The sequence below is a fragment of the Leptonychotes weddellii genome, chromosome 12 (assembly GCF_054177405.1).
Source record: "Leptonychotes weddellii isolate Sample4059 chromosome 12, ASM5417740v2, whole genome shotgun sequence".
NCBI lineage: Eukaryota > Metazoa > Chordata > Mammalia > Carnivora > Phocidae > Leptonychotes > Leptonychotes weddellii.
The window spans coordinates 25401859-25429522 of NC_138380.1; the positions used below are offsets into that span (position 1 = coordinate 25401859).

At 37.0% G+C, this 27664-nt stretch overlaps 1 protein-coding gene across 9 annotated transcripts in view; it reads left to right on the top strand.

The window, feature by feature from the left end:
* Nucleotides 1–27664, top strand: part of CADPS2 (calcium dependent secretion activator 2) — a 495106-nt gene that overhangs the window by 296181 nt on the left and 171261 nt on the right. For all 9 annotated transcript variants that reach the window (XM_081800170.1, XM_081800179.1, XM_081800171.1 and 6 more), the window contains exon 9: nucleotides 18205–18271. In XM_081800170.1, coding sequence (XP_081656296.1) covers nucleotides 18205–18271 — 67 coding nt within the window. The remainder of the gene's footprint in view (nucleotides 1–18204; nucleotides 18272–27664) is intronic.

Genomic DNA, 27664 nt, shown 5'->3' on the forward strand with positions numbered 1-27664 from the left:
ACTAGGATTTGTCGTTACATCATACCAACATAAAATTAAAGAACTAAAAGAAATTTGGGGATTACTTGGCCCAACATTAATGTTGTATAAGGAAAACACTGAAGGGCAAGAGTGGTAAGTCTTACTAAAATATGCACAGGTGTTTATGCAGCTGACCCGTACTGAGGGTATGCTGGGCAAAGCACCACGGTGGACATTCTGGCAAGTACAAAGATAAATTTACATAAACTCCGTCCCAGTGAGAACCGGTCCATTTTCCTTTCTTGTTAGTAATTTTTTTCATCCACTTGGGGGCACTGTGATCAAATTTTAGAAGAAGAGAAAAGTTATTTTGTTTGATTTCTGTCACTTAGAAAAATTGTTTATAGTATTCTAAGGAAATCTTAACTGATTATATACTTTTAGGTAAAAATACATTTTAAAACATAATAGGCGTGGCTATAGTTTTTGTTCTGTTGAAGTTTCAGAACAGGTATAGATTAATAAGTGGTTAATGTTTGGTCTCTGGACCAGGAGCACCAGCACCAGATTCCCAGGCCTGATCTACTCAGAACCCAGCAGTCTGTATTTTCACAAGTTCTCTGTGTAAGATTTCAGCTCTTGCTAAGATATGAGAACCATTGAATTAGGATTAAGTGGGTTTTGATGTGTTTTTGAATTTCTAACTGTTCAGAAATTATTGGGTTAAAAATTAGCTTATCACATATGCCTGAAATATTGTGAAAATATATTTCTAGGAAATGTTACTTTACACTATAAGTAAATGAATCTGAAAAAACGGTTTTTGGCCCATGATTATATAGCTGGGTCCATAGGAGTCAGAATGGTTAGTTGATTGGTCACTTTCACCCCCCCACCTCCCAAAAAAATTAATCAAATGAAAATATGAAATGTCACTTGTTTTATATAGATTAATCAGTCAATTAATGGAATTTCTCAAATCTAACTCCTTGTGATGACATCCAGGCATGGCCTATATTTCAACATCATGCTGCTGACAGTATTTCTTTACATTTTATATGTATCTTTACCTTTAAAGATCTCTTATTGATTGGTCATTAGATTCTCCTGTGAGGCAGTTAAGAAACCAATCATTAGAGGCACCTGGCTGGCTCAGTCTGTGGAGCTGGTAACTCTTAATCGCAAGGTCAGAAGATTGAGCCCCACGCTGGGCCTAGAGCTTACTTTAAAAAAAAAAAAAAATCCAAAAAATAAGAAAAGTGAAAAAAAATAATCTATTTACAGTTAGTAAAAACAGACTCTGCTGAGACCAGTTTTAGAATTCTTATTCCCTCTAAGTGTAACATTTAGTATAGTGACTATACTAATTCTTTTTTTTTTTTTTAGATTTTATTTATTTGAGAGAGAGAGACAGAGATAGAGCACACAAGTGGGGAGGAGAGGGAGAAGCAGGCTCCCCACAGAGCAGGGAGCCCAATGCGGGACTGGATCCCAGGACCCCGGGATCATGACCTGAGCCAAAGGCAGAAGCTTAACCGACTGAGCCACCCAGGCGCCCACTAATTCTCTTTTTAATAAGTAGTTTTGTTCCTCTGTTCCTGAGAGTTTGCGGAAACTACTAAAGGAAATACCACTGCACTTAAGAACTCCAGTCCTTTAATGTTTTAGTCGGGAGGGAAGATCTGGAGATCGGGGTGACCAGATGGCAGAATTTGGACTGTGAGTTTTCTCCCTTCCAGGAAAGATTCTCTCACATCCTTCAAACTACGCTAGGCCTCAGATACGCCCTGTCTCCACCTCATTTTCTTTCTCTGCCATTGTAGACATTCCTTCCTGGTTTCTCTTTGTTCAGTTAAAGTAGTGTAGAACTTCCAAAAGTCTTTATGCTGAGGGAGAACAAATGATATAGTCACAAAGAATATGAGAAGTGCCTGTATGGCTTGCCTTCATTCTCGTGGCTTCTGACAGTCCACGTGCTGTCCTCCGATAACTGCGCTCTCCTCAGAAGGCTGACCTGACTTAGACAGCACCCTTTGAGGGTCCCCTCCTGTTTAGCTCTTGTCTTTGCTCCAGATGAAGACTCGTATCTTAACACCTGCAACCGGGGAATGGCCTCCTGCATAAGGAAGCACTTTCTCACTCACAGCCAAGCCAGCAACCAGGACAGCATGCCTCTTGCCCAGTACACGGTGGATGGCCTTGATCTTACTGATCTGAGATGAAGACCACATTCTCCATATGTAAGAGGTGAAATCTTTCATGACCGTAATTGTTTTATGGATATAGCAGCTGGGGACCGTTCCTTCACAGTTAACTATAATTATAAAATGAATCTTGTGGCAAAGTCCGAAAGGGTAAATGTTGAATGAATATATTGCGAGGTAATACTTGAAGGTAGTCTTTAATGTAGTTTTTGTAATATTAAAAGTAGCAAAAGTTGTTTATAAACTACGTTTGTTGTAATTTACAGCAATGACTATAACTGCCTTATAAGACCGTTATATTAACTAAGAAAATGTGTGTAAAGAGCAAAGCACAATGCCAGCAATTCAGTAAATCTCAAGATAAAATGTAACCTGGTACAAAGAAACAATAAAATGAATTGAGAATAGTTATTTGAAGAATACTAGTTTAGAATGTATGTTATGACAGAATATATTCTAATGTAATATTATATAGTCTGTCATTTTACTCAAATTTTTTTTTGTTTTGACTTTTTGTTACCTGTAGATGGAATAGAAAGGGTAACTAACTTGAATGCTAGCAGAGTAAGTCTCACCAGAAACCTTATTTCAGACTTTATTGTTGGAAATTCCCTTAATATTTTCTAGAATTTTGTACTGCTTTTTAGAGTTCCAAAATACATTTTAGTTTTGTCTGATGATTGAGGAACATTTATTCACCCATGATCATCTGTCTGGAAATCTCGGACTTGTAAGAATTCCTGTGATAGCTTTTCTTCACTTTTCATAATATTTTCTACCTTATGTTAATGTTTCTAGGGAGCATGTCTTGTGTCCTAAACTATACAAAATAAATATTAAGTATCACTAAAGAGCACTATTTCTAAGATAGGTCTTATAATCTCTGAAGTAAGTTTTATTTTCTTGTCTGTTTCCTTCTACTCATGGAGCAGAGACAGGCAGGAAAAGTCCTCAATAAACTGAAAATTATTTGGATCCTTGTCAATTACATTGTAATTTATAACTTTCTAATAATCCGCACATCCTATTTAAAAGCAGATCTATATGTGCCAGCCACTGAATCATACCCCAGACCCCAAGATATAATTATAATAGGGACCTTCAGACAAGCTTCCCATTTTATTTCCCTAGGAAAAAATAGGCCTCCTTAATTGAAAATGAACAAATCTCAAATTTCTTTGCAGTTCTTCTGCTATTTAGGTGATGCCAACATAAAAAGAATGGGGGGGGGGAGGTAGAAGTCAATGTCTTCTATGTACTAATTTTTTTTTTTTTGCACTGTGTTTTATTATTGGGATTCTAAGTATCAAGAAACATTCAGAGAGTGTGGTGCCTGGGTGGCTTTAGTCCGTCAGTCTCACGGTATCGGTCTCTGCGTGAGTGTGGAACCTGCTTGAGAGTCTCTCTCCCTCTGCCCCTCCCCCTGCTCATGCTTTCTCTCTGTGTCTCTCAAAAAAAAAAAAAAAACAAATACCCTTGGAATGGCTTTATTAATTCTTTTCTGTGAAGTAATCTTGATACTCTACAAATTCATGGAACAGAATTCTAATCTTTATCCCTAGCTGTATATGGCTAAATGGCACAGGACCTCTGCTTATATTTGTTTTAAAATTAGATGCTGGTACATTTTTTAATAAATAGTGAAATGGTTATTTATCTACTTTACTCCATATGTATTTTTCTATTTTACATGCACTTCGGCCTATGAAAGTGTAACTCTTGAACGATTCCATCAAGAAGGGAATATTGAGATATTTGAACTAATGTATATTTGAATACATTTGAAATAATGTACATTAACCTTGGGGGAAACCTTGATTTCCTATACTGACACATGCCTTAAAATGCAAGAAAGAAAAGGACCAGATTTTGTTTAAAAAAAGTTGCATTTTAAAGGAAAGTATCTTTGGAAGTGTTACAGTTTTTGTTTGACAAAGTAGTCCTATATTTTTCCAGTAGATGGCGCAAGCACTCCCTGAAAACAGAACAATATTTTTGTCCTACTTGGTAATAAAGGTGGCACTATTTAAGGAGTATTAAGTAACCTTCAGGACATTTTCTTTTTTAAAAAATGTAAGAAGAAAGGTTAGAAGAAGGTGACGTGGTAGTTCCTTTTGGACATATCAAACTTGTCAAGACATTTTATCAAATTAATGTAGGAAAACTTTAATGCTTTGTAGTAGGTGAATGATCAGAGATATCACTAAGGTCAGTTTTAACCAAAAATGCCTGAAACTTGAAATTCTGAATATGTTTTGTAAATGTCAAAGGTTTTTTTTTTTTTCTATTAACTATCTTGATTTCATTTTTCTTTTTTTTTTTTTTAAAGATTTTATTTATTCATTTGAGACACAGAGATACAGAGAGAGAGAAAGCATGAGCAGGGAGAGAGGCAGAGGGAGAGGGAGAAGCAGGCTCCTCGCTGAGCCAGGAGCCCGATGTGGGGCTCGATCCCAGGACACTGGGATCGTGACCTGAGCCCAAGGCAGACGCTTAACCATCTGAGCCACCCAGGCGCTCCGATTTCATTTTTCTTTGTATCCTACATTCATAGGCAGAAGTACTGTGAATATAGTCTAAGAGGCAAATAAATAAATGGAATTCTTAAGCTTTCAAATTAAAGGAGGATGGGAAACATTTTACAGGCCTGGCCCAGTGAAACCCAGCCTCACTGTACATGGTCCCCTTTATTTTGTTATTTTCCCCCAAATAAATAGATACAGGTGAGAAAGAAACTGTATGTCAAAGTGCGTTTTCCCACAGTATTCTAGAATTTGTTTGTTGATAAGTAGCAACTTCTTGAGAACCTAAGGAATTCAGTAACTGGGAAACATATATGTACTCCACAGAAATAATACTTTTGTCAGATGAATGAGAAGATCTAGTTTTGTGGTAACTTGTGCAATATCCTAGTTATACTTGATTTTAGAAAAATAGACAAATTTTTGCCCCACTCTTTGAAAGTTTTTTTTTTTAATGGACAAAGTTGTAAAATTTATTGTCACTCCCCCACACTTTCTAGAAAGTCCTTCAAAAAAGTTAGATTGAAATTTTTCAGTATGTTCTACTACTACTGCTCTTATGATGGTATCTTGATTGACATTGTGCTTTATAGTCCCAAAGGCCCGTTTATATGCATCATGTCACTGTTTTTGTAATGACACTGTTTGTGATACTCAGGGCAGATACTGCTGTCCCTATTTTATATGGGGAAAAAAGGGAAAGTCATACCAGGCACATGCAGTTAAAGGGACTTAAAAGATATCATTTGTTTCTGTCTTTCTCTTCTTACCCTCTCCTTCCCTGTCTCTGTCTCTTCTCTGGATATTTTCACTTTTTCATCCCTGTTTTGAAAAAGCAGTTATTGCACACCCCGGATACTTGCTTCCACACGGAGGGACATCCGTGAGGTCATGCTCGTGGCCTCTTCCCACCCTTGCATCGGACTTCTCTGATTGGCTAGCCGGAAGGCAGGAACTGGGCATGCGTAGATCAGCCCTTTCCACTCTGTCCCTTGAAGGCGAGTTGACCATAGGGAGTACCCATTCTCTGCTGCTCCCTGAATAAGTCTGTGAGTGGCAGGATCTTCACACGGACAGGCCTGTCCTGTTCAGCGAGGTCTGTGACCGGAGATCAGAAAATATGTCTGATGATAATACTGAATTAGGTGATGTTTTTGCCTCTTGTTACCTCTGTTCTCTGAAGCCAACTTGTTCAGAATCAAGACAAGAGGAAAATACTTTATAAAGTATTGGGCCTTCTCAGAGACTCCAACAATGTCCATGTATCAGGAAAATTTTTAAAAAAAAGAGTATCGGTAGAGTTAGAAATCTGGGGGAGTTTTGAGATCGATAGACATAGAATGTAGTCTGTTCCATTTTGACTAAAAGGCCCCTATGATGCTGTGGCCTTGGGGCCGTTTCCAGCATTGGTTCACACTGTGTCACCTAACGTTCAGGAGTCTCAGGGGCACCTGGCTGGCTCAGATGGTAGAGCCTGTGACTCTTGATCTCAAGGTTGTGAGTTCAAGCCCCGTGTTGGGGCTTAAAAAAAGAAAGTTCAGGAGTCCCTTTTTTGGATAATGGGGTGGTGGGTGGACTGGACTCCTGAAATTCTGCGACTGCTTTCATAGCAGCTGATTCCTGCTCCCCTTGGGTTTTGATCTTCCATATTAAGTTAAATACTAGAATAACATTCTCCTAAAACTGTTTGAATACTCATGATTAAATAAGTGTAAACATAGCAACTTTATGGAATATCCAAAATCTATCCAAGGCTTTTTCTTTTACCTTAATACATATTATATAAATTTTTGCTGAAGATTTACTTTCCTTCTGTTTTTATTACAATTGTTCCTAATGACAGACCTAGAAGCAGCCATTTAGTCATTCCAAAAATGTTTATGGACTATCTGCTATATAGATGCATGGTGCTGGGGTGGAGTGGTGAGTCATGAGGGATGTGGCCCTTGCCCTTACAAGGACTTACGGTCTTGTATTAGAAACAGACTAGTTCAATAGGACTTGCGATAGGCCGTGGCAGGGCTATGGAAGACGTGTCCACATCTTGCCTAATACATGTAATAAAGGAATATGACCTTATTAGGGATATCAGGGAGGGCTTCTCCGAGAAAGGTGATAGTTGATCTGAGCGATGAGAAGAAATTGGAAATGTGAGACTCAATAACTAAATTAATTTAAATTGTGGGAAATGAATGAAATTGCAAGAAGCATGGGACTGATGGGATAAGACAGAGAACACACAAACTATTAGAGGAGCAGGGAAAACAGAGCATCTGTGCAAAGGAGTACATGGCGTCAAAGAAAGTATCCACGCATCTCAGCACAGGCAGTATTTACAGATGTGGGACATTACCAAGATCTAGGACCAACTCATGTGTCCAGAATTCAAGAGCAGGGTATCAGAGAAAGATGAGCAAGAACAAGAGCAAAGCCGGGTCCTTGGCCTATGTATCAGGTAGCTTATCCAAACATTCAGGGCAGGGGATGACACTGAGGCCAAGGTACAGCATCAGGGCTGGCGTGATAGTCCCTCAAGTCTTGAACCAGAGCTCCACACAATCCTCCATGACTACAGATAAGATGGGTCACGAGGCATAAAATTGAAGTTCAAGTGACACAGTGTAGGTAGGACAAGGCTGTTAGGGAAGCAGATCTGTGAAACATACTGGGTGTCAGGAGGAATTCAAGTGCCTTTGTAAATGACTCACATGAGGATAAGATACTTGAAAGACGGATATAGTTTGTTTTCTAAATTTCAGAGTCCTCCAGAAATGTCCTCATTAACCAAGACCAGAGAGTAACATTAGAGAACAAGAGATCGTTCAGAAATCAAATATAATCCATGGAGATTATGATCCAAATATTACAGAAAACTTTTTTTGCCCCAAACAAATATTTATAGATTCCTAGTAGGATGATGTTAGAAGTGAAGAAGACATTTTAGTTATGGTTAGGATATTCATAAATTCTGAACAGAATGTGAAAACTCAGTTGTATAATTTTATTGCCTAAAGACTCATTATTAGTATTCTAGTCTAACTAATTTCCCAGAGTGCATGCTGGAGAATATTACTCCTACAAGATATTCTATGAAGAAGATTCTGTAATTTTGGAGATGCTACATCCACTATTCTCCCCTCCTTTCCGCATTTCTTAGTGTGTCTTCCACATCTACTATAAGCTCTTACTCGTCCCCTCATACAGAATGTTTAGCTTTGTTTAGCTCAGTATTTCTCACATGTATTTGCCCACCAAATTTGTTCTTTTTCTGCATAATACTTGGTATCCAGATGTCCCAAGACACACAGTGGAAAACACTGAATCTCAAATTACCTTCTCGATGATTTTCTTTTTAGAGTGTATGTAGTTTATAAATGGGCATTTTGTGTACACATTTCATCTTGAATATATCCTAAATATGAAGGAGGTAGAGCAGGTGTCTTTCCATTTGCAGAAAACGGAGACCTAAAATTTTCTGCTAACTCAGGATTACCTGTATTGTATATAATGTTTAAAAGTGATTATTTTTCTTTGCTTTGGGAATTTTGTGCCCCAAAAGGGAAGATATTTCCAGCAGTCAGTAAGATACAATTTGATACAGGGCCCCTGGGTGGCTCAATCGGTTAAGCGTCTGCCTTTGGCTCAGGTCGTGATCTCAGGGTCTTGGGATGGAGCCCCTCATTGGGCTCCTTGCTCAGCGGGGAGCGTGCTTCTCCCTCTCTCTGCCCTTCCCCCGGCTCATGTTCTCTGTCTCTGTCTCTCAAATAAATAAATAAAATCTTTTTAAGAAGATACAATTTGATACATAAAAACCCCTTGCTAAAACTTTTGTTTTATTATTACCAAACCATTTGCATTTTTAAAAAGAGGAGAGTTTAATGGATTATGTCACAGAAATATCTAGGATTGTCTAAGTGAATTATTTCATTTTAATCGGTAGGTGCCCCAGAGCTTCTTCACCAAGTGCAGAGTGTCTTTTGGGACTGTGTCCCTAGCCTGACACCCAGAGAGTCACCTCTTCACAGCCTGGACCCTCCTCACGGGGGAAGGAAGCACAGATGCAAGTTAGCCTGGTTGGAGTGGGTTGCTCAGTACGTTGTTTGGATATATTTTCACTCATCCCCTTCCAAGACAGTTTATAATCCGCTTGGAAAGCTAATTTTCTTTAACTTTTAACAAAGCAGTAAAGCTTCTGCGCATGTAGAAAAGCATTACTTATTTTCAAGGACATTGAAGCAGGAAAAACATGAAACCAGGCCTACAAAATCTGCCCTCTGTGTTAGAGTTTCTGAGAATGAGACTCTAACATATTTGTAGAAGTTTATAAATATCAGTGTTGGTGAGACCATGAACCATTAAAGAACTGTTTTAGGGCATGTTTTCTGTTGAGATATAAAAGAATGCTGCTGATCAGTTCTCAAAGATAGATACAGGAAAAACTGCCTTTCTAATAGATTTCTCGGTACAGTTTGACATAGATTGTTTGGCTTGTGTGTCTTTGTTTAAAAGTACTATTTATAGGGCGCCTGGGTGGCTCAGTCGGTTGGGCGACTGCCTTCGGCTCAGGTCCTGATCCTGGAGTCCCAGGATCGAGTCCCGCATCGGGCTCCCTGCTCGGCGGGGAGTCTGCTTCTCCCTCTGACCCTCCTCCCTCTCATGCTCTCTGTCTCTCATTCTCTCTCTCTCAAATAAATAAATAAAAAATCTTTAAAAAAAAAATAAATAAATAAATAAAAGTACTATTTATAGACTACTTCTATAATTTCCCCAGTTCAGTTTTGTTTCTAGGGGACAGCGCATTGCCCTTTATTTTAGACCTCCTTTAGGAACGGCCGCTCATACTTCTTAGTGTCTTAGCTGAGGTTGGGGTACTAGAATCTTCCCATCTTGTCAGTGTGCCTCTGTTCACATCCTAGACTGTGCGATGGCAAGCCAGTTTTTAGAAGACAGCTTTGGCACCTCTGACTGTTCTACTTATTCTGATAATGCTGATGCGGGCTGAGATTTCACTCAGATTTAGCTGAGCGTAAACTACCAGAAGATGGGACTTCTGAGGAAAAAGAGGGGAGACCCTTTTTATGTCACCGAAATTCTGTAAACTGTGATCCAGAAAATGAGTGAAGAACTCTACATCTTACTCAAGTTTGCTTTTGTAAGTCTGTTTATACAGCACCCCCATTTCAAATTGTTGTTCAACTGTAAGAGTCTCAGATTTTTCTTCATTCATAATTTCTCTCAAAATGTTAAGAAATTTTGTTTGGTGGTGATCCTTTCCTTGCCTCCCCACCTCACGTACTCTTTCTCACAAGAATTCAGGAAGTATAAAAGCCATTGGAAAGTATTTATTTCTAGGTTTCTTAACGCCCAGGTCACACTGTTGTCTTGAATCAGTTTCTTTCTGTCGTCCTTAGCTGAAAAATGAACCCCCCCCCAAAAAAAGGCTTATCTTGTGGGGTTAAATAAAAGAAAGAATGCAGTGAAAGGAAGATGCCTTTTATGCAGGCAGCAGAGAATGTGCAGGATGACTGAAAGTGCCTGAGGGCATTTGGTCCCTATTGGTTTTCACATCAGATGCAATGGTGCCCTCAGATAGCCTGTATTGTTGTCAGTTAAATGGGATCATGAGTGTCTGAAAGGTGTTTGAGAATGAACCGAAAATCATTTTCACAAGTGGATGATTACTTCTGCCACATGTTAACCGAACTCTATCAGAATGGCCCAGATTTTTGAGCCTGCATTAATTGCTCTTTCAACCTTGACTGAGGTTTCTCTTTAAGAAAGCCCTTCCCAGAACTAAATGACTCTCTATATTGATTTTTTTCCTTTCTGTATTTTTCCTTGAAAAATGAAGCCTTGTATAAGGAAGACTTTATCATTCAACATGTAGATTGATTGTTCCATTTCTTTGAATTAAAAGCTAGACTCAAGCGATCCAACAAAAGTCATAGTCCTTTTTTCCAAGCACTGAATAATTCCCATATTCTGTATACAATTATGTTTTTCAAATATTCATTAGTAATGATTTTTCATCATAAAGTGAAACCATGAACTCCCACAGCATGGACTCAGTGCAAATAAATTGTCATATTCTCCTTTCTATTAGAACTGTATGCCACCACTCTAATTGAAACTTAACTACAATATTTAGTAATATGTTTGGAGAATTTTTTTATGTTGAAGTATTCTTTGAACAATCTTTAAGTTAGGTTTTATAAAGTGCTTTTAAAGTATTTGGATAGTTGTAATTAGTTACTTCATGTTCCCGTTTTCCATTTCAAATATGGCATAGAGAATATTAGCTGTTTATTTACTAGAATAGCGTAGGATATATTGGAGCTCAGACATATTGTGTTACAAAGTTGAATTAAATCTCAATTTTAAAAACTAACCAGAAAACGAGTTCTTGAAATTTCATCAACTTTTGTGCTTATATATATTAGCAGAGAATATATACCATTTACAGAAAAATGGTTTAACTTATTATTAAAACTAATTTCGGAGGGTTTTTGGCTTAAAGGAAGACAAATCACAGAATGATATATGTGAATCTACTTTTAAAAAAACATTCAAGGGGGCACTGTGTAAAAACAAGCATTTAAAATAATTTTATTTCACACGCATTGCAGTGTGAACATGTGATGAAATTTAAATCTCACTCTGAAAATTCAAGAAAAATAAGCATAGTAATATTACTGATTTTTGTTTGTTTGAAGCTTGTTTTTACCAAACTCCATTTTTCTGAATCTGTTGTTGAGACCCTTTTATTGGTAATAATACATACTATTAATGAGCAACACATATCTAAAGAAAAGTGTCCTATTCCTGTTGTTACAGAACATTCTAATGGATTTCATAAAGGCTCTGCTCTTGTTTGTCCACAAATGAAAACTTTTAGAAGCAGCGTGAGTTATTAACACATAACTCTTTAAAGCGTCATAGTGATATCATAAAGATTGTACCATTTTTAGTGTTGAGATTCTCTCCTGACTATATATAGCTAGTGATAGAGAAGATGAAAAATAATGCTTTGTTTGCCTTGTTGATAGTAACTTGAGGTTTGGCCTTACCAAAGTTCTTTAATTTTCTCTTCTTTCTTCTCTTCACTTGACATTATTCCTAACAGCATCCACATCCTATTTTAATATGCAATCAAAAATCTTAAAATTCAGGGTGGCATATCTTCTATATTTGAGGATAGAGCATGACCCAAAAATAGTAACACCAAAAAAGAAATAAATAGTCATAGGCAAATGAAACATTGATACACTTTTAGTTGGTTTTGTGCCTTGTTTTCTAGCAACAATTACTATATCTCTTTGGAGCAAATACTACTCCCCATTAGAAGCAGCCCTAGAAGAGGGATTAATTCTTTAAGATTATTGCTGTGTTTATACTGATTTATAAAACCAAATGCTTCAAGGCTTTAAGTCTTATGTGTTAAATCCAAGCTTTGTGTCAGTGCTGCTAATTTCTTTGTTACCTAATCCCATGTAAGAAGAGAAGATTTTAAAGTTAAGCAGGCAATTTTTTGTTCAAAGGGAACAACTTCTTAATACCTTAAGTTGGATGTATTGATGAAAGCAAACACTATTAAATAGTATCTGAGCAGTTACTTTTAAGTAATCCAAAATACTCTAGTTACATGAGTATTGTGCTGCATTGACAATATTTCAGTGGAAAAAAATGTTATATACTTCGTACAAATTAGGATTGGAAATATGTGCTTTTCAAGTATGTTATATACGATAGATTATCTCTCTTATTCCCATTCAAATAATTCCTGGATCAAATTTAATTTTGATTAGGGATTTTTTTTCCCTAGGGCCATACTCTGAGGCCTGGAGAATGTAGTAGGACTATGAAAATTGCTGATATGTGTTCCTTCATTTTCCATCCATTTGTTACTTAGCTGAAATAATCTAACAAGGGTGAATAAAAATGCTTTTTTTTAAACCAAATTCTATAGGTTGATGAAAATGAGTTAATGTTGAAAGCCTCATGAAAAAAGCAACAAAAAACTGGCTTTCCTCTATAAAACCTCTTCAAAATAAGGTGAAAAAAACTAGCAGTACGCATTAGAGAATGTTGCTATTATGCTGTATGATAAATATTTATTTTACTGGATAACATTATAAATTGTCACATAAAGCCCAGGTAACTGTATGTTCCTGGTTTGACTGGTATTTGGCAGGTCTGATTTACATACCTTAAAAAAAAAAACTGTCTTTTTTATTTGAGTTAATCATACAATCGACCGAGAGGAAGCTAATAATGACTCAGCAGGTTAGAAAATATTCAGGGAGAATACAGCTGCTGTGCAGACCCACTGACAGACCTGTAGAACACTAACCAAGGTAGTCTCTGTCCAGAATGACAAATACACTTCCTAGAGATCTTTTTACACCTTTATTTGGTAGAATCAGATTTCATAAAGCAATAAAAAAGCAATTTGTTCAGAATTCAGAAAGGAAAATATTAATAGATTTTTAAAACTCTGTTTTTATGAAACAGAAATGGATGACAGGTAAATAACTTTCAAAGATCTGTTTAATTAATACTATTGCTATATTTAGCTCTATCAGCCATACCTTCTCCTTTACAGAATCATGCAATTATAATTGATGTTCATAATAATGACCCCAAGATGCTGTAGGGTCCTTTTTAAATCATTAAAGAAAGATCAAATTATATTTTATAGCTATTTTAAATCAGATTGGTTTATGCATACAAATTCTTCAAAAATTTGTTATGGATATAGTCTCTATATAGAGTAACTCAATTTTCAGGAATTAAGAATACTCAAATATCACCATGTAAGTGTAATGAACTAAATCTTACTGCCTAGTAGAGCATAATGTGTTAAATGTAACTTTAGTATATTTTTCTGAAATAAAAAAAAAATCTTACTAGATTTTTATCCATAAAAGAGAATTTGTAACCTAACACTCAACATTTTAAAAAAAAAAAAAAAAGGAAGGAGAGAATGCATTTTGATTTTTATAGATGTTTCTAAGAAATTATGTGATTATGACTATTTGATTATTCAAATGATTTTGGCTTTTTCCTTACTCTCTCCACAATTCAACTCTCCTATAGCTAAGACCACCAAACGACAAACTTGGGAATAGCCTTGAAACCTGGTAAACCATCTAACCATTAAAGCTTATAGGAGTTCTCCACTGTACTCATGATGCCTGGAGACCAATGATAAGGATATTTGTCACTGTATTTGACTTTGTCATACTGGAAATATGATTTATGGCTCTATAATGATTATATTCCCCAAATCCTTCATAATATTTTTTTTCTGATAATGAAGATAAGACATGATCTCAAACATTGTCAGTGGTAATACAAAATTGTACAGCCACTGTGGAAAACCAGTTTGGCAGTTTCATATAGAGTTAAGCATACACTTTAAATATAATTCAGTAATCCCGCTCCTAGATGTTTACCTGAGAGGAGGGAAAACACAGGCCCACACAAAGACCTGTACATGCATGTTTATAGCAGTTTTGTTTGATTGCTAGAAAAGTGAAAGCAATCCAGATGTCCACCAACTGGTAAATGGATAAACACATTGAAGCGACTTCATACAATAAAATATAATATTCAGTAATGGAAAGGAATGAACTCCTGATACAGGCAACAACAGGGGTGAATCTCAAAAGCCTTTTACTAAGTGAAAGAAGCCAAACACAAAAAGGCTCCATATTATATTTTTCCATCTTTATGGCATTCTGAAAAACAGCTGTAAAGTCAGAAATCAGAAGAGTTATTGCAGAGCTGGGGGATATGAGGAGGAGATTGATCATAAAAGGACCTGAAGGAGGCGCCTGGGTGGCTCAGTTGGTTAAGCAACTGCCTTCGGCTCAGGTCATGATCCTGGAGTCCCGGGATCGAGTCCCTGGATCGAGTCCCGCATCGGGCTCCCTGCTCAGCAGGGAGTCTGCTTCTCCCTCTGACCCTCCCCCCCTCATGTGTTCTCTCTCATTCTCTCTCTCTCAAATAAATAAATAAAATCTTTAAAAAAAAAAAAAAAAAAGGACCTGAAGGAACTTTTGGAGGGATGCAGATGTTCAGTAAGTCCATTGTGTTGGTGGTTACATTGCTGTGTCAACACTCACCAAATTATATACCTAAAATGGAGGATTCTTACTTTATGTAAACTATACCAATAAGCCTTACTTTTAAAAAAATGGAAGACATGCTTAGTGTAGAAACTGTGAAAATGTAAAGGCATAAAGAGCAATATGAAGAAGCACCTGGCTGGTTCAGTAGAACATGCAACTCTTGATCTTGAGGTTGTGAGTTCGAGCCCCACATTGGGTATAGAGATTATTAAAAAAGAAAAGAAAAAAAACATTATGAAATTCGTCTTTAATCTCAACAGCCCAGTATTAACTGCAGGCTTAATATTTTGATGTATCTTTCTGGATTTTCTTCCCATGCATATACTATGAGCTCATGTGACTGCTTTTTTTTTTTTAATCTAGCATTATAATAATTTTTCCACATCATTCTTTTTTGACATCACTTTTAGTGGCAACTTTTACTCATTCCTTACCGTTTGATCCTTAGACGGTTTTGAGTTTTTGATTTTAAACAGTATTGATGAACATCTTGTTCTTCATTCTTCCCTCAATTTTAAGTATCTCTTATGCCCAGAATCTAATTTTATACCAGTGAAAAAGCAGCTAGACAGTGATGCTAGAAACCTATTGCCAGAAATCATTCTTTGAGTGAAAAAAACCCTCAAATTTGTTGAAATTAAGTTCATTGTGTTCTTATTCAGTATAGCTATCTTTTCTGATGTATTCCTATCCATTTTATTTCATAAAATTTTAGTCTGGTTAATGTGAAAACTGGAAGGCAGAAACTATTCATTTTTGCTACATAGCATTTATAACATTTCCTTTATGCAGTCAATCTTTTGTTGAATGTAATTTTTTTTTTCTTAGGCAGAGAATATAACTCTCCTGCCCAGCTGCTTCCTAGATACATTTGTCCATTTGTGACTTCCATATATGGTTGGTTGAATTTCTTCTTAGAGTGTAACACCCCAAAATATCTCACAGCCCAACATTCGAATGCTTATCTTGGTTCCAGTCTCAAATTGTCTTTTATTCAATTTCTTATATCCTCTCCCAACCTCCAGTATACCCATGTATGTGTGCACCCACTGCTCTGCTGTTTTCAGAGAAATCCTACATTGTCGTTCCCAGTTCGTCAATCCATGATTTTGAATGATGTTGCAGCAGGTAGTAGTATTCCTCGTGTAGGACCTTCACTCTCAGCAAGACTTACACTTGCCAATGGTGTGGATGGTTTGTGTATCACTATTCACTTTCACTTATATATGACCCAGTTGCCCAGCAGCATGCTAAGTGAGACCCGTGAAGGAGCTCAGAAGCAGGCAGTGGTCATGGGCAAAGGTGATTCCAAATGTCTTCTGTGGCTCCCAGACAGCTGTTTGGTGCAGATGTTGCGAGTGCACTTTTATACAGCGCATCTGTTGTGTCTCCGGTATCTAGCTCCTGGGGTCATTGCTGTTAACCCTGTAATAGGAGTTTGGGTGTGTGCATTTCAGGAGAGGGAAATTACATAGGAAATACAAAAAGAGAGCAGCTAAACACCTACCACCAAAACCACAGAAGAGAAATTAGAGGCTGGAGCAAAGGTGGGGCAAAGGGTTTTAAAGGGACCTAGGAGGAGATAGTGAACAGGTGAGAAGAGTAGCAGTGGATGTCTCTGTCAGTCGCCAGATGAATTCACATTATATCCAGGAGCACAGGCAACGTGGAGTCCAGGGTATTGTGCGAGCCAAATAGAAGTTCACCTAGCTAGCTGATGTGTCTGAAACAAAGTACATAATTGATTTGGGCAGTGTGGATGATGATTGCCAATGCAAAAGCCTAGTTTTTATTTTGACTTTTAGTAACTGCATGTTTGTTTTCTTGATTCTGAAAATTTAGAACCCAAGAAATCAAGCTCATAGATACAGAGAACAGATTGGTAGTTGCCAGAGGAGGGAGAGCTTGGGGTGGGACAAATGGGGGAAGGGGTATTAAAAAAAACTTTTAAAGAGTGCCCATTAATTTCAGCATACCTTAGCCAACATCTTGCATTTCTTTTTTAAAAGGGGACAAGAACGTTTGCTTTGCTTTTGCAAAAGAGAATTATTTTAATTAGACAGCAATGAAAAATTCAAGCTAAGATTTTAGTTTTAAAAATTGTGAAAGTCTCTGGGGCACCTGGGTAGCTCAGTCACTTGAGCCTCTGACTCTGGGTTTAGGCTCATGTCATGATCTCTGGGTTGTGAGATGGAGCTCCATGTGGGCTCTTCCTTTCCCTCTCTCTCTGCCCCTTCCCCTGCTCACATGCTCTCCCTAAATAAATAAATAAATATTTTAAAACAAATAAAATTAAAAAAATAAAAATTGTGAAAGTCTCAAGACTTTAAGCCCCCAAATAAATGAATAACCATAGTTTAATACTCAGAATTGTATATAAATTTAGTTTGAGTAACCTTTACAGAGATGAATCTTCACTTCAGAAGAAAAGGACAGTGATAAAATATTGAAAAATCTTTAATTTAAAAACCAGGCCTGTATTTGTCATATTTCAAACTTCTAACAATGTTTTCCACTTTTGTAGGAGGTGTGTATACGTTTCTGTGGTATAATTTCAAAATAGCTCTCCAGGATATGCTTCACTTCATTAATTTTTAATATCTTCTTCTTCCTCCTTGATGTATATGCCTACATCTGTATATTCAGTAAGAACAAAAGTTTTATTCTCAGATGATTGACTACTTTATTCATTTCCATTCATATTACTATTAGCAATGCAAAGTTAAAAGCCCTGGGGGTAATAACTATGTTGAATTATGCCATATTCTCTTCACATATATTATTGCCTGAATTTCATGGTTAGGGAAATTTGCAGCAAGATACTTCCATAAATCAGCTAAACCACCAAATTATGAGGTTGACAGAGACCTTAGAAATCAGGAAACCCAGTCCTGCCATTTATAGTTGAAAGAAACAGAAACCAAGATTGGTGCCAGAATAACTTGGGGTCACCCAGCTGGACAGTGACCGTTTGCTCTGGGTTCTTGACTCTACAGCCACCTCCTCCTTAGGCCACACTCCTCAGCCCTGGTCATCTGAGAGCTGAGTCCTCTATCCCCAGTTTGTAGCCTTTGTCTCTCCTAAGAAGTGTAAGAATAAAATTCCCACTGGTTCTTTGATTATCCTTTCTAGCTCCAACTTCGCTCAATTTGTAGTAAGAACTGACAAACTGATAAGCCACGTAAATCAATTCCCTTTCAAGAACCTAGAATAAGCTCAGTCATTTTGTAACACAGAAGCTACATGTTGTCCCAGCTTTCAAATGAACTAAATTTTGCCTTTAACAGGCTGGTCTCAAGAAAAAAATACCTATGGAAGAAATATGATTACACAGAGCCACAACGTTATTCATCTAAAATATTCTTTGCTTGTTTTTCTTACCAGATATCTGTATGCCCTAGGACAGAAGGTTTGGAAAAGATGGAAAAAACGTTACTTTGTTCTTGTTCAGGTTAGTAAATTATTTTCCTGTTACACAATCAATCTAACAGTTCTCAAGCTTTTGTTTACTGGGTTAGATCTATTGATATTCACTGTGTTAGAAATGAAAACTAAAAAAAAAAAAAAACCACACAAATATTTCATTTCAAAATAAAAGTAGTAAATTTTTTCACATGCTAACACAAGTAACCTTTTTATGTAAAATAACTTTTCTGAATCAAACAATTTAGGGAAATGAGCGGCATTATGTTACACTCTTGCCCATCTCTTTAATGTGTCGCTTAATAGAATGCGGCTGTATTTTCATATCCGCTTCTACATTCAATGTGTTGCAATATCAGATGAAATTTAGCCTTTGGAAAATTCCACCGTACACACATGAGAAAGTAGCTGTGAAAAAGACAGATGATGTCTGAATATTATTACAAAAATAGTTTTGACCTCACAGATTCCCTGAAAAGATCTTAAATCCTTCAGGAAGACAGTACCATACCTTGGGAAAAACTGCATCATTCTGATATTTTATAGATAAACCATAGTACTTAGAAGCTCCCATTTTTATACAAATATTCCATTTTTATCATCTATTCACATAATTATATCAGTAAATTACCTGGACTGGTAGATTTGTTTGCAATCGGATTCTGAATATAGGCAGATTACTGGGATATTCATTCTCTGTTTTGTTTGTTTTTTAATCATAGATAACCTTTGCTCATAGAATATACTCATCAAACTAAATTTACATTAAGGAATAACTTTCTAAGTAGTAGTCATTCCATTCTATGATGAATCCAAGCTATTTTATCCCCAGTGGATATATATGAAAAGAAAATCTTGTCGATTCCTGCCCACACATTAAGCAAACCTTAAATGGACTGTATCAGAATAACATGGCGAAATGCTAAGGAAGGAAAACTGTCATTTCCAGATGTAAGGTTATCTGTCTATTGTTGGATGTGCCACAGTGGCATGGTAACTTCATGAAAAGTATAAAAATTCGGTCAAAGGTAGTTTTATCTGCATGGCAAACAGCCAGCCTATTTGGTTAAAATGTAGCCTTGTGATTGAAACCATTATTTGGTCAACTAATTTAACAAAAGATACACATACTTGTACACACATACGTTGGGGAGTCTTGATATAAAGCCCAAGCATTTGCTTTGAGTAAGGGTCTCCTGTTTGGAGGTCTGGGTGATCTGTGCTCCGAAAACCATACCCATATGACCTCTTCTTTGGTTTCCACATTTAATTTCTTTATGTTGTTACAAGAACTTAAATGCATTTACTAAGCACTTTTAATGCAGATCTTTCTGGACATTTGATTTTATTCCTATTGATAGATGTCTTACATCTAATTTGACGAGTTTGTATTAGCAACTTCATCACATCTTTCTAAATCGCTCAAGTGATTTTTCATAGAAACAGCAGCTTCTTTTTCATAGTCCTACTTCATGCATTACTATGCAGACTCTTTTTTAATTCCATATTTTTAATAGCAGGTGTTATTGGCACAAACAAACCTAGCTGACTCTAAATAAGCACAGAGTTTTACCTATTAGTCATTACATTTTTTTATTTTTCCTTTTTTTAAAGACTTTATCTTTTTAAAGCTGTTTTAGGTTCACAACAAAACTGAGAGGAAGGTACAGAGATTTTCCATATACCCCCTACCCCCACACATGCCATGGTCTCCCCTATCATCAACATCACTTGATACATTTGTTACCAAGGACGAACCAACATTGGCACATCATAGTCATCCAATGTGCATTGTTTACGTTAGGGTTCACTCTTAGTGTTGTATATTATATGTGTTCGGACAAATGTATAATGGCATATATCCGTCGTTGAAATGTCATACAGAGTATTTTCACTGCCCTGAAAATCCTGTTCCTTCTCTATTCGGCCCTTCTCTCCTCTGTGACAACCATTGATCTTTTTACTGTCTCCATAGTTTCCCCTTTTCCAGGATGTTCTATAATTGGAATCATATAGCACATAGCCTTTTCAGATTGGTTTCTTTCACTTAGTAATATGCTTGTAAGTTTCCTCCATGTCTTTTCATAGCTTGATAGCTCATTTCTTTTTAGTACTGAATAATATTCTATATTCCATTGTCTGAGTGAATCACAGTTTATTCATTCACTTATTGAAGGGCATCTTGGTTGCTTCTGAGTTTTGGCAATTATGTATAAAGTTGCTATAAACACTCCTGGGCAAGTTTTTGTGTAGACATAAGTTTTCAACTCCTTTGGGTCAATACCAAAGAGTATAATTGCTGGATCATTTCTATTATGTTTTAAAGAATGATTCAGTGTTCATTAATCTAGAGGTCTGGTTAAGTGACAGGCTAAGAGAGTTTCAACTATGTTGATTGTATATATGAAAATTGACTTTATTAGATTAGTCTTGAGAGATCAGATGATCACCTCATGGTTTTGGCCAAGTGAGATTTGAGGTAATCCTTTACTCCTTACCTCATTTTCTAGCATATGATCACAAGAATCAGAAATTACAGGACAAACATGTATACTTTGATGATCACCCTATAAAAGAATTTAGAAATGAAAGAAAGAATTAGAGTACTTTGAGATCATTAACTGGTATATCTTTGAGGAACATTAACCATGTCTTTAGGGAGCTAGAAAGTTCTGTCAGTAACAAAAACAAATTTAACATTTTTTAAGATTTTTATTTATTTGAGAGAGTGCACAAGTGAGCGAGCGGGGGAGGGATAGAGGAAGAGAATCTCAAGCAGACTCCCCTCTAACCACTCATGACTCTCAGATCATGATTTGAGCTGAAACCAAGAGTTGGATGCTTAACCAACTGAGCGACCCAGGCACCCCAAGTATAACGTTTTAAAAGGCAAAATTTAAACCCATAATTAAAATTTAAATGTAAACCCATATGCTCCATAATTGAAATTTAGAAAAAACACTACCAGACTGTAATGAATTCAGATCTATTCTACCTGAGTTATCATCTTAAAATCTGAAGTTAAATTTAAGCATTATAATTTTGCACAAATATAGGTACATATGTGCACTCATACAGAGAATCCCACGCCGAATGTATTGAGATAAACGTGCCAGTACTCTGGCAACTTTTTGAAGTTGTAAATACAATTGAATCTTCCTTTCAATTCCAAATGTAATGGGAAGACAAATTGAATGCACACACTTCAAAATCAAGATGGATGTGTATGGAGATTCCATGAGAAGGACCCATTGGGAAGAACTGGGTAGTTTTTATTAGTATTTTTAAAGAGAGCTCTCATTCTGTTGGCATGCAGCTTGTAGGTTCGGACCTGCAGGCTGCATTACTGAAAGGTGAAGGAGTCATTTTTCTAGGGAGGACACTGTCCCCCTGCTGTGTCTGCTGCTGCCGTCGGCAGAATAGTGCCCTGGCGAGAATGTGAATCTCATCACCACTTGTGAGTGTGTATTATATGAGTTATAGCTGGAGATGTAACCATCAGCTCAAGAATTTGTGCTCATAGAAACTGATTGAGAGTCAGGTTTGGCCAGCGGCAAAGTCATTGTTCAAAGTGAACACTCGAATAGCTGCTGAGGTGAAAAGACTTTCATAAAAACATTTGAAGCAGAGTTCAAAATAGGACAATAAATTATTTACTAATGTGGGGCGCTTATTTAGCTTCCAAGTAAGGTCGTAAGTAAGATTAGTTTCGGTCCCCATTTAGATTCTGAAGTCCGTACAGTTACGAGTATATTGAATACATTTTCATGTTTTTTAAGAGGCTGCTTTTTCTTTTTTTTTTTTAAATGAAGGTGGTAAATGTTGGTCCAAGCCAAACTGAAAGAACAATTGATTTTAGAAGAGTGTGTTTGACATCTTACCAAAACTTAAGTGTTTCTTATTCATTTTCTTGTGCTTATTCAGTGGTCTAGTATTAGATTTGGAGGATACCATTGTTGTAAAGTACTTATGACACTAATACATTTTTGTTCATTATAGTACAACCATTTAATATCTTTAGAATTCTCTGATTTACTCAAACTGAATTATTTCCTAATTCTGTAATCTGCTAATGACTATTCAAATAACCATTATGTCCCCCACATGTTGCATATTCTGTGATAAATCCAGGCATTTTTGAAGCACTCACCTACTCCAGTTATTGCTATATTTTTTTCTAATATTTATTAAGCAGTAGTAGCAGACATTTATGTGAAGCACTTTCAACACATGATCTTTTTTAATCCTCAGAATAAGGTATGTTTGAGGGATAGGTAATAAATATGATCCCTGTTGTACAGATACAATCTGTGTACAAAGGAGTTCTATCATTTACCTGGAATTATAAAGTCAGTATGTGGTAGAGTCAAGCATTCAAATCCAAATTTAGTCTACAGAGTAAACTTTTATTTTCCCTGCCCTAATGCTAAGATTCAAGTGATGCACACAAATAGGAATCATCACAGTGGATCATTAATTTCATGAGGTACAAAACAGTTTGACTAGACATGACCATTAAGTGAAAGCACAGAGAGTCTCATGCTCGTGAAGGCTACTTACTGGGTGACATCACTGGAAACTGAAGTAGACATCAGTGTTGTTTTGGCCCTGTATCAAAGTGTTCACTGCTTGTTGTCGATGTGTCAGAATCATGACTTGAAGTTGCTGCAAACAACAGCAGGCTATCAAGACATAATGTTAATTACACATCGGCTGAGTTGGCACAGGATGTAAACAGTCAGCCATGTCACTGAGTGATCCGTACATGCTGCAAACATACGAGAAGCACTCTGTTAGTGAGATGCCGTCAGAAGTCTGCTTGAGACTTAAACGAAGTGGCTGCTGCAGCCTGTTGCTACCTGAAATATTCAGTCCACACGGAGACCCACTGCAGCACGCTGCTGTCACATATTTGAGAGTACCATTACGACAGAAAGTTATGTGGTCTAGATTTACTCTTAGGACATCAGCTATTGGCTGAGAGCAGTGTGAAGTGAAGAAATGTATTGTTTGTCGGATCAAGAAAGTCATGGGATAGTGGCTGTCTAGCTTTATGTTTTAAACTGATTGAAAATTTACAGACCCAGGGCATGTTCAGTGTAGGATGAGATCAAATCATACAGAATTATTTATGGAGAAAATGAAAGGCCCTCATCAACATTACCCTACCAACATTGCCACCTTATTCCATTCTCATTTTCAAAGGATCACGGCCAAGTACCCACCGCCAGTAGAGTGGCTTTCTGAAATTCTGCGCGCGCACACGCACGCACACACACACACACATATTTTCTTATTTGTGTGTGCTTATTTTCTTAATAGAATCAGTCCATATATATATTCTATATATTGCTTTGCTCCCCTTTAAAAATATTACAGATGAGGTGCCATGTCAGTATATAAAAATCCACTTTATTCTTTTGACTGGATGATTGGATCCCATAGTATGGATTAACATAATTTATGTAACAGTTCCCCCTTTTTTGGACATTTAAGTTTTTCCTTTTTTTTTTTTTTTTAAAGATTTTATTTATTTATTTGAGACAGAGAGAATGAGAGACAGAGAGCATGAGAGGGAGGAGGGTCAGAGGGAGAAGCAGACTCCCCGCCGAGCAGGGAGCCCGATGCGGGACTCAATCCTGGGACTCGATCCCGGGACTCCAGGATCATGACCTGAGCCGAAGGCAGTCGCTTAACCAACTGAGCCACCCAGGCGCCCCAAGTTTTTCCTTTTTTTTAAATAAGCAATGGTAGGGCGCACCTGGGTGGCTCAATCAGTTAAGCATCCGACTCTTGATTTTGGCTCAGGTCATGATCTCAGGGTCGTGAGATCAAGCCCTGAGTTGGGCTCCGCAGTGAGGGTAGAGCTTGCTTAAGATTCTCTCTCCCTCTCCATCTCTCCCTTCCTCTCTGTTCTCTCCCTCTCTCTCTCAAAAAATAAAATAAGCAATGGTACTACACACACACACACACACACACACACACACACTCAGTCCTTATATATTAAGCTTTGTGTGTATGTGGGAATATTCTTACAGAAATGGAATAACTGGGCCAAAAGGCATGGGATACTGATAATAAGTAAGATTATACAGCTTTAGATGACTCAGGAGTACTTAGTGACCAGAACTTTGGCTTGTTTTTTCATTTGTCATTTTTTGTAATTAATAAGTAGTCATTATGTGTCAGATAGCATGTGTTATTTTATCTTTCAAGATGCACACACTTGCAATATGAAAGAAAATTGAAAGTTATTGGTTGTGAGGCTTATTTGGAACAAAATGTTAGTGGACAAGAATTTTTTCTTTAGGTTTTATTTTTTTATTATTTATTTTTAGCACACTTTTTTTTTCTGTTGGTAACTTTATTTATTTTTTATTATGTTAATCACCATACATTACATCATTAGTTTTTGATGTAGTGTTCCATGATTCATTGTTTGTGTATAACACCCAGTTTTATTTTTTAAGATAATTCTTGCTTTGTGATCATTGAATTTTCCATCTTGAAGAAGAAAATGGTCCTATTATTTTATACAGTTTACCCCTGGACATTAACAATACATTTACTTTTCAAAATAGCTCTAAAATATGAGCTATTATCATTTACCTGTATCTCAGGAGCTAAAATTATAAAAGGTGAAGTGAACATGGGGCTGGATTTAGTAAGGAGAATCTCCTATGGATCAGGTGGTGATCCCAATGCAGAAATGCCTCTTTAATATACACCCGGTGTTCCCTTAAAACTTTCGTTTGTGTCTTCATGTTTAGATTCCAGGAAACTGTCTGATTCCTCTTATTGTATTGCTCGTACCTACAAAAAAGTGCAGAGGACCTGTGAATGAGAATTGTGCAATGTTGTGAAGTCAGAATTAAGTATTGGTAGGCTCAGGGTTTTTTGTTTTGTTTTGTTTTATTTTGTTCTTATTGCTTTACAAGTCTCAATTTTTAAATGCTGTGCATATGTGTAGCTTATGTGTATATGTATATTTATATGCAATATGGATCTTTCTACATACATACATGTATGCCTGCCACATAGTAAAGACTCAGTAAATATTTAAGGAAGTGAGTATTATCTGTCCTTTAATTTGGATTCCTTCTCACACCTCTATGTGGGACATAAAACTGATTTCTGTTTGGGCGTGCCTGACAAAGCCTCGGTGTCCTGGTTGATGTACAGCCAGAACAGAGAACAGAGGACTGTAGTCCTCCAGGTTTCCTGCCGCTGGACTAGCTGAAACTGCTCTCATTGTCACACTGCTCCTGTCTACCATGTCATCGTAGCAGCTTCCACTTTCTGCCATTCTCCTTATAATCCCTTGTTTGCATTGCCAAAATAATCTATTTGAGGCGTAACTCCAGTTTTGCCACTTGCTGCTTAAATCGTTCTATGACTTCCCATTACACTTAGAATTACCCCGACCATGACCCAGAGAAGATCCTACATGTTCTGGGCCCTGGCTTCCTCTTTGGTGAGTCCTCTGTCCCACTGAGCAGCACTTCAACTTGCAGTGTTTTGCCCCAGATTAGGTACAGTGCCAAGAATTGGAGTTTAGTACCTCAGAGTCACTAGCCTCCCTCTCCAAATGTACCTCAAATAAATACATAATATAGGTTTGTTTTTTAGTGGGTGATTTCTAGGCGAATATGCCTTTGAATTAAGTCCCCTGCCTTTCTTTCATCTAGTGGTTGTTCGGCTACTTTTAAACCCATCTATAGAAATTCTGAACATTTTATTGTTTTCATTTCCCCATGGCTGGCTCATTCTACCTATCCCTTTAAGTACCAGGTCAAATGTCATCTTAAATGGGCCTTTTCTGCCCACCCAATCCAAAGTATCTCAACTCACTCTGTGTCCCAGTACCTTGTTTTCTATTTTTCAGAACATTTATTTCTAATCAAAATGATCTTTTTTTATTTAAAAATTTTCCTATTATTTCTTTACCTGTTCTAGAATTTATGTTCCATGAAAGCAAGGACCTAGTCTTTCTTATAATCTAATGTGAGTAGAAACAATTTGTTAAATAAATATATGTGCATCACCCTGAGCATTGTTTTTAAAAGACTGCCTTTCCCCTCTTTAATTTATACACCAATTGCTAAATCGTTTTTATGCCGTTTGGTCAAAACAGTAAACATATATTCCCTTCAAATCCATCGTGATCTTGAAAATATATTCCTTTTCCTTGATTAAGCTGTGGGATTTTTTTTTTTTTTAAATAAGTCTAGCAGCACCTTTGGCCTCTGCCAAGAACGTTTCCAGCTAAGGATTTTTTAAGCCTTAATCTTTACTGAAATTAGATGGCGGCAGTTGCTAAGCTGTCAGCTGTTAACATGATCTCTGCAGTAGGAATACGGCATGCAAATGCGAATATTGTGGTCTCTCAAAACTCATAGTTAGCACTCACACATGTGGACACAGACAGGTGTTGAACAAGTTGGCAATTGAAAATGAAATGGGAGGATTCCCAGACCAGATGCAGAGACCTCATGGGACCTTTAGCAGCTTAAGTGAAGGTGCCCTGTCAAAGGTAGTGATGCCAAAACCTGATTTAATGTTGCCCTCAGATTAAAGTCTGTTTATATCCCCCAATTTTCAATAAATCCATTCTTCATGGAGTTAAGATTGGATTGCGTTAAGGATATTGGATGTTTGTCATTGCTGTATCTTTCCACTGAAAGGATTTTCAATTGCAATATAGTATATTATATAAGCTTTGTTCGGTAATATATAAGTAAGCTTATAAGTGAAAACAAATACTAGGTCAGACCACCTGTTTCTGTCTAATTCCCTGTCATGTGGTGATGAAGCAGAGTGAAGGCTGCAAAATCTCCAGCTTGGGAGCCCAGGGAGCAGGGTGACCCCCACCCCCACCCCCCGGTCCCATAGCTTCTCTTTCAGTGATATATTTTAACTTAGTGCCAGCTGATGGTGACACTTCTTTCAGAGTGCAACTTCTCCCAGTTACCCTTAGTTTGGATATTGGCTAGCAAACCAGTAGGTATAAGGTGTTAATGCTATTCAGAAGCATTCACTGGAATGTGCCCTGCAGTTCATTGTAGAGTTTGCTTCAGGAATGTGCTTTAACATGACCTTGCAAAAGAGATGGGTAACGTGAAAGCTCTTGGGGATACTAAAGAACTCCAAAGAAGTGTAAAATGCAGCATCATTTTATGGAACTAGAACCAGGAGGCAGGGAGTTAAAAGGATGGTATTCATAGTTGCTTCTGGAACCAATGTATTCAAAAGCCAAATGGTACTTTTTCAGTTGTCTCCTGGGTTGGGTTTCCTAATTCTTAGTGATAGCTTTGTTAGTCGTTGGTGTTTTGTTACTCTTCCATCTGTACTCTTTGTTAAAACCCACGGCCCAGTAATCATGACAGATTCTGGGTCTGGTGAATGACTTTTGAGATAGTAA